This window comes from Gavialis gangeticus, unplaced genomic scaffold (assembly GCF_001723915.1).
Source record: "Gavialis gangeticus isolate Ggan-Ray unplaced genomic scaffold, GavGan_comp1, whole genome shotgun sequence".
Taxonomy (NCBI): domain Eukaryota; kingdom Metazoa; phylum Chordata; order Crocodylia; family Gavialidae; genus Gavialis; species Gavialis gangeticus.
In genome coordinates this window covers 1,291,534-1,299,245 of record NW_017728960.1, presented here as the reverse complement: position 1 = coordinate 1,299,245, position 7,712 = coordinate 1,291,534, and the positions used below count along the sequence as shown (strand labels likewise).

The 7,712-nt window shown below is 57.9% G+C and overlaps 1 protein-coding gene across 1 annotated transcript in view; it reads right to left on the bottom strand.

Moving 5' to 3' along the window:
• HDGF (hepatoma-derived growth factor) overlaps positions 1 to 2,295 on the bottom strand; it is a 14,925-nt gene extending 12,630 nt beyond the window's left edge. Inside the window, exon 1 of the mRNA XM_019519533.1 lies at positions 2,077 to 2,295. Coding sequence (XP_019375078.1) covers positions 2,077 to 2,163 — 87 coding nt within the window. The 5' untranslated portion in view covers positions 2,164 to 2,295. The remainder of the gene's footprint in view (positions 1 to 2,076) is intronic.
• Between the last annotated feature and the right edge of the window lie 5,417 nt (positions 2,296 to 7,712).

The following is a 7,712-nucleotide window of genomic DNA, read 5'->3' as shown; positions in this document are numbered from 1 at the left end:
CCAGTGCGAGGCGGGGCCAGGGCCCGGCCCCCCCCCCCCCCCCCCCAGCCTTTGTGCGGCCACGTCAGGGCCCTGATTCTGCGCAGCATGGGGGCTATCCTGAGCCCTGGCCACCCCAGGCCTGGCTGGGCTCCAGGCTCGTTATTCAGTAACAAGCCGTCGGGTGCATTTCCCCAGAGCCACCACAAGCAGCGGGGGGGGGGGGCCATGGACTTGGCGGGCGTGACGCGGTGCTCGCGCCCATCTCGCACACGCGCGAGCCCGGCCCCGCATGTCGGCACCTGCTCCCCTTCCCCCACAGTCATCCCCAGGGCTGGCACAGCCCCCCCACGGCTAGCCCAGCACCCCAGGAGGGTGGGCCTACGTGACCCCCACGGGAGACGGGTGCCCCCCACCGGCCCTGCCAAGAGGAGCCTGGGCAGATGGGCACCCCCATGCAGGGCTGTTCCTGCAACCAGGCCCCAGCCTAGAGCAAGGTCCGGGGACAAAAACCAGGGGAAATCAGGAAGAGGGGGTGGGGGGGAGCCTTAGGGCCAGGGCTTTCACTTGGAGGAGGGCAATCAGGAGGTGGAAGGAGAGGGCCCTCCGGCCCCCAAACCCGCCGGTCCCGGCTCCGGGACTCAGCAGCCAGCCCACGTGCTCGCACCAAGCTTGCAACAAAGCAGTTACCTGGGATCCCCTCGCTCCACTTTGCAGACAGACCCCCCCCCCCGTACCAATGACACCAAAACAGGAGGGTCCCACGGGGAATCCCTCACTCCCCCCAGCCTCTGTGCTTCCTCGGCAGGGAAAAGCCCTGGGAGCCCCCAAGGAGATGGGCCAAGACCCTCCTCTTTGCAAAGAAGCCCCCCAAGAAAGAAACCGGGGCCATAAGCCTCTTTGGTACAGAGCTGCTGCGGGGGGGCAAGCTGGCCTGGCCACGAGGGAGGGGCAGAAATGGTATCTGAGCATCCTAGGAAGTGCCCCCAGGGCTGGGGGTCCACAAGAAGCAACAGGGCCTTGTCCCTGAAGAGGGCGGATAGTCCTGCCTGCCTCCTCCCTGCTCCCTCAAGCCCCCCAGCGCCAAGCCTTTTGTTCCAGGCAGATGCATGGGGTGCAACCCCCCTCCGCCAGCCCATGCAGCCCCTCAGCTGCAACCCAGGCCTGTGCCCCTATGCCCCGACACCGGGAGGCTTCTCCCCTTGGAGGCTCTCTTTGCACCCATGAGCCCTATAAACTCAGGCAGCAAGCTGCAAGAAGATGCCAGGGTGCAAGTCTGGAGAGGCAGCCCTCCCAAGCTTGCCTCTGCTCTCTTGCCCCCCGCCCCCCTTGAATCTAGCAAATCCCCAGCTTGGGGGGCAACTGCAAAGAGATGCCAGGGTGCAAATATGATGGGGCAGCCCCCCTCGCCCCTCCCCCAGGCTTGCCTCTGCTCCCTTTATCCCCAAATCTAGCAAATCCCCAGCTCACAGGGGCTACTGCAAGGAGATGCCAGGGTGCAAATCTAGAGGGACAGCCCTCACAGGTTTGCCTCTTCCCTCTTTGTCCCCCCAAACTAGCAAATTCCCAGCTCAGGGGCACCTCCAAGGGGATACCAGGGTTCAGTATATAATGGGGCTTGCCTCTGCTCGTTGCCTCCTGAATCTAACAAATCCCCAGCTGGAGGGGGGGCAATGCAAGGGGATGCTAGGGTGCAAATCTGGAGGGGCAGCCCACCCCCAACACATTCCCAGCTCGGGGGGCAACTCCAAGGGGATGCCAGGGTGCAAATCTGGAGGGGCAGCCCCCCCAGGTAAATCCCCAGCTTGGAGGGCAATTGCAAGGGGATGCCAGGGTGCAGATCTGGAGGGGCAGCCCCCCAGCCTTACCTCTGCTCTCTTTGCACCCCCCCCAATCTAGCACATCCTCAGCTTGGGGGTGGGGGCAACTCCAAGGAGCTGCCAGGGTGCAAATACAATGGAGAAGCCACCCCCCACCCCCCGAGCACGGGGAGGCCCCCCTGCGTGGTCACGGCCCGAGGGGGGGGCTGCCCCGGCTTAACGCGCGTTATGTAACGTGTGTGCGCTCCGCGCGGCCCGCGCCCCCCGCGCTCCTTACCCGGGCGGGCCAGTGCGGGTAGCCCTTCATCTTGGCGAACACCAGGTCCCCGCACTTGTACTCCCGCTGCCTGTTGGAGCGGGACATGGTGCCCCCGGCCCTCCCGAGCGCTGGGTGGGGGCGGCGTGCGGCCGCGGCCCTCGGTGCTAGCAGCGCGGGAGCTCCAGGGAGGTGGGAGAGTGCCCCATGCAGTTGTTTGTGTTTGAAATTCAATTGCTCCCTCCCTCTCCCGGTGGAGCCGATCGGCGCTCGATTGCTCGGGCCTGCCCCTTGCACACACACGCACGCGCGCGCGCGCACACATACACACACGCATGCATGCACACCCACTGTGCATGCGTGCGCCCCGCAGGCTGGGAGCGCCCTGGAGGGGGGCCCGCCTTTGCAAATGGGGCTGGGGGGCACAGGATGAGCTGGGGCTTGGTGGGGTCTGGTTGCAAGGGGAAGGGCTGCTTGGAGGGGGTCTGGTAGCAAAAAAAAATGAAAATAAAAAGGAAAGGTCAGTTGGGGGTGTGCTTGCAAAAAAAAAAAAGGTCATTTGGAGAGGGTCTGGTTGCCCAAAAAAAAGTGGGGGTCATTTGGAGGGGTCTGGTTGCAAAAACAAGGGTTGCTTGGAGGGGCTCTGGTTGAAAAAAAGAAGAGTCTGATGGCAAAAAGAAAGGTCACTTGGAGGGGGGCTGGTTGCCAAGAAAAAAGGGTCACTTGGAGGGGGTCTAGTTGCAAACAAGGGTCACTTGGGGGCTGGTTGGAGAAAAAAAAAAAAGGGGGTGCCACCAAGTGAAACCTCCCTATCATCACTTATAATTATTAGGACTGCAATTAAGGCCATTTGGGACCCTCCAGGCCTGTGAGAGCAGAGACCCTCATCCCCTAAAAAGCTGCAGTTGTCTGGAGTGACTTTTGGGGGGAGAATACGGGTGAAAATGGGGAGGATCGGATCTGCTGCTTCCTTTTCCTCAGGCTACAGAGACATTCACAATGCCACACGAGGTCAGTTTGGGGTTGGAAGGACGAACTGCCCAGCTCCGGAGAGGCAAGAGCTTGCTCCATCAGATGCTACAAAACCACAGGCAGCTCTGGTTCAGTTCGTCTATAAGGTGCATCCCTGTCCTGCTTTGGTCCTGACTCCGGACTAACTGGGTGGCCTACCCACATCTCCCAGCAGCTGCATGATCCCTATGGATCAAGGAGAGAGAGGGGGTGAAGCCGGCAGCTAAAATGGTCCTGAAACAGCCAAAGGAAAGCCGGTCGCAGCAGAGCCAAGCAGCAGATGGGCCAAAAGCTTGTGTCAAACTCCATCGGCAAATGAAAATAGGATACGAGAGACATAACCCAGCAGATAAGAGAGGCGATGTTGGCTGCCCAGTTGCTTCTCTTGGGTCCTGCTAGTAGGGAATGTTATGCAACTTTGGGCTCCATCTGTTACTTCACTCTGCTGCACCTTCTCTCCTGGAGACCCCAGGAAGGGCCATGTGATGCCTGAAAATTGGTCTTTGTCTATCCCAACCACATGCGGTTGGTCCAATAAAAGATCATCCCCTCTAAAATTCTGCCTATCTTTCCTAGGCCATCATGGCTACAAAATCATTTCAGAGAAGGGAATTGTTTCTGGGCAGGCGGTCACTCGGGAGAGGTTGGGGGGTCCTGGTAATGTTAGAGCCTAGCACCATGGTCAGGGTTAGGGTTATCTCCTCCATGACTCAATACAACCTGGGTCACAGCCCTTGAAGCTTTCCCCATGTGTTTGACTTCACCCAGGGGCTGATGCTTCGCAATGCCACAGGGGTTGAGGCTTGGGCTTATGAGCCCAAAGACCCTGGTCATTACTCGAATGCCGGCAGCCTCCGCTCTGCTTAGACCTTGGAAGTGACCTGCAGGATTGGGGGTTTAATGAGAGAAGAAAGGACAGAGCTAAACGCCTTGTCCTCAAATGATGTATGCACCCCAATCATCTTGCTACTCAAAAAAAGCCCCAAATTCCTGGCATGCATTAGCAGGATTGGGGCCTATTTGCATCATTGCCAAAGAAGCTAGAACAAGCAAATATTAAGAAAAACCCAAGAATGCTATATGTGAATGTGAAGACAGGACCCAAACTCCTATTTGTTCACTATAACTCATCCTTCACTAGACCTTGTCCAGAGATGAACCACTGGGCAAGGACTTCACTGACCAGGAAAGCTTCACTGGGGCCATCTCTGACCCTCCTGGGTGTCTTGTCTCCTGGAGGCTTGGGGAAGTAGTTGAGAATCTTTGTTTCCCTTCATAAAATATGAGTTTTGGGGCCTCCTGGCTACAAAGCAAAGCATGCAAGGCTCCCACGCTGGGCCAAGGGGGTTGTGGAAATCCCATAAAGCCCAAAGGGGCTTTCTGAAAAAAGGGTGATATTTTCTTTTTTGAGCAAAAGGTTTGCATGCGTGGGGCTGACTGCAGGCTTGGGCCCTGGATAGCAGGATTACAGACAGCACCAGGGGTGAAACACGTGGCTACCTGGGGCCAGAGCTATGAACATGCAGCTGGGGGGGAGGTTACCCAGTGAACGCATGATTCATAATTTTTCCCTCCCCTTCCCCCAAAGCTAAAACGGAGTGAGGCCAGCTGAAATCAGGAGTGAGAGTGATGCAGGTTTGCGTTATGGGGATTTCTGTTTCCTCCCTCCCCCCCATTCAGTCGCAGGACAGTCAAAGGGGAAGGGCCCCGGGGGAGGCTGTGGGGGCTCAGGAGAACATGAGTCACGCTACAGAGATAAAGATGACAAATCATGGGCTTGGGGTTAAAAGCGTGCTGCTGTGTTGACGATCGGGCCTAAATGTTCCATGTCTTCCAGGATGGTTGGGCTGGTTGGGCTCCCCTCTGGTTCTGCGAAGACATCTTCCATCCATCAAGGTTGAGAATAGACGATGGCTTCCAATAGCAGCTGTTGGGAGACTCTTGATGCTGATAAGGATGGCTGGACCTAGCACCCATTCTGTGGGGTGTAGCAGGAGGGCTGGGATCCCTTTGAGCCCACTTGGGTCATTGCAATTCCTGATGCGGCCTCTGTATCCTGAGTTTTGAGGGTTTCCGGCAAGGTGACGCCTCTTGCTGGGAAAAGCAAGGTGCATTCGTGACCCTACAGATCTGCTGTGCAAAGGGGCGGGTTGAGAGGAGCGCCCCAGGCAGAGACACGGTGGAAAATGCAGAATTGCAAAATGCAGGACACAACGATCTGCGGATGGAGCTGCAGGGGGTTTTCTGGGCAGGGACGGTGGAACTCAGGATATCCCCTGTGTTAGGACAGGGGTCAAAGTCCCATTTTCACCTTCCTCCCTCAAATGAGACCTCCACTGATTTTGGGTGGGGGCAGTTTTGCCTGAGCAGGGATTGCAAGGTCAGGCCCGACCCCATCTGATCCAGTTCCATGATATTTTGGTAGAAATGGTTTTCCTTCAATCCTGAATAGGGCGGGGGTGGCGTGGAGTGATGGGCAAGGCAGATGGAGATATGGAAATACCATCACTTTATTCTAGATCCGATTGTGCCAAGAGGTGGGGTCCCAGCCCTGCTGTGCGCAGTGCTGGACACAGACATGATCTGGGTGTTGTTATTCCAGTTCTACATACAGGGAATCAATGGGGTGTATGTGCTCAGCCCCACAGAGAGCCAGTGGCACAGGCAAGATTTTAACCCAGGCCTCTTGAATACTCAACTAGTGCTGTAACCACCAGGCCTGCCTTCCTCCAACCCAAAGCCTTCTGCTGAGAAACTGAAATCGACTGTAACCAAAGGCAAAAATGACCGGCCTCCTCACACTAAGTTTTCTCCAAGTTTGCTGAAGTGGAGAAAAACTTCTCAGAATGACCCCGACCACTGGGAGGCAACTCTGTTGTTCTATTTTTAACATTTTCAGCTGTTACATCCCTCTTTAATACAGCAGAGACCTGCCAATTTGGTAGATTATTGCCCGGGGTAGGGGAGGAGGGCATGACAGATTAGCTGGTGCTCCAGGCATCCCCAGTGACAAAATGAAGGAGCCTGCATTACAAAACGCACCGGGCTCATTTGTCTTCATTCAGCCTTAATTGGAGATGTGGCCTCTTTACAGCATCCTGGCAGATGGCTTCCTGGGACAGTGGGGCAGTGCCCAGATTTGAGCATGCGAGTGACCTCCAGAGGCCGCCTCTTGCTTTCCCGAATGCTTATCCCAAATCTTGCTTTCTCAAATGCTGGAATCCATCCAAACGGGGATCCCGGCGAAGCCAGGGGAGTTCAACCTGCCTGAGATGCACACGAGAGGTTCTTCCTGTTATATTTTACTTGGACTGGGGCCCACCTCTGGAGCAGAACCAGCACTGCCAACACATGGAGCAAGAGACGATCCCCTCACACTCCAGCTTCCCAGGGAATCGGAGCAGGATCTTGACAAAGCCACTCCAAATCCATCGTCATCGTTACTGTCGTTATAACAGCACCTTGTGGCTACATCCCTGTGGAACCACACTGTTGTATGACGGAGGACGCGTCTTCCACCAAACTGATCAGGCGAGATAGGAACAGGGAGAGGAAGTGGAGCCAGGAAGTGACCTGCACAGGCTTGCCATAGTGGGACACAGGTGGGTCAGTTTAGAGGTCTCCAGCTGAGTTGGCAAGAAGTAGGGGAGCCTCCAAGTGAGGGGTGTTGTAGACAGCCCTTCTCTTCCAGAGCCCAACCCCCACTCCTCTATTCATTCGGAAAGCACCAGCTGACTCGGGCCCCGGCAAGATTTGGCCTTAAATTAGAGCCGCAATACAGCGACAAGCACGGCAGGCTGAGAACCTGAGGGTCCTGCCTTCCTCCAGGCCCCCTCCGGCATCCTGGGTCTCCCCAGGGTTTGTCTGCGGCAGCCGAATGTTGGCCACCACGGCCCCCCCGCTTCAGCCCAGGCAGGTTCGGGGGCTCTGCCATGTGGTCGAGTCTGGGTTAAGCAGAGCTTTGCTCTTGTGCAAGTCAGCGATTTGCAAGGGAGGGTTTGGAGAAGGGAAGGGACCCTGCTTCAGGCCAGATTTGTCCAGCTATGCTTCCAGGCTGCCTCCTTTGGGGCTCGGGGCAGGAGGTGGACACGGAAACAAGCCTAGTATGGGCTCAGGGGCAGAGCTGTTGCTGTGGGGAGCCCAGAGCCAGGGCCTGGGATAAACCTTGCCACGGGTCCTGACCTAAGCCCTGCCATACGGCCTGACCAGGGATAGGCCTTGCCATGGGGTCTGGCCTGGGTTAGGGTTGGCCAAATATAGGCCTTGCCACGGGGCCTGAGTTAGGCCAGGCCCAGGATATGCCGAGCCCGGGTTAGGCCTTGCATCCCACCACCCCTCGGGGATTTCCGGGCTGCCGGCCCGCGGGGCACTGTGGGAACCGTAGTCCCTCCCCCGCCCCGCGAGGCCGGCTCGGCGATCCACCCGGCGCCCTGGCACGCACGGCGTCAGAGTCCAGCCTCCGCGCCAAGCGCAGCCCCACCGCGCTGCATGCTGGGAAAGGCGGGCCGGGGAGGCTGCACGAGGCACACCGGGAGCTGGAGTCCCGCGGTGGAGGGGGGCGGCGCGGCTCCCGCCTCTCGCCGACTACAACTCCCAGCAGGCCGCTGGCGCGCGGGGCGCTCTGGGAGCTTCTCTCCCCCTGAACG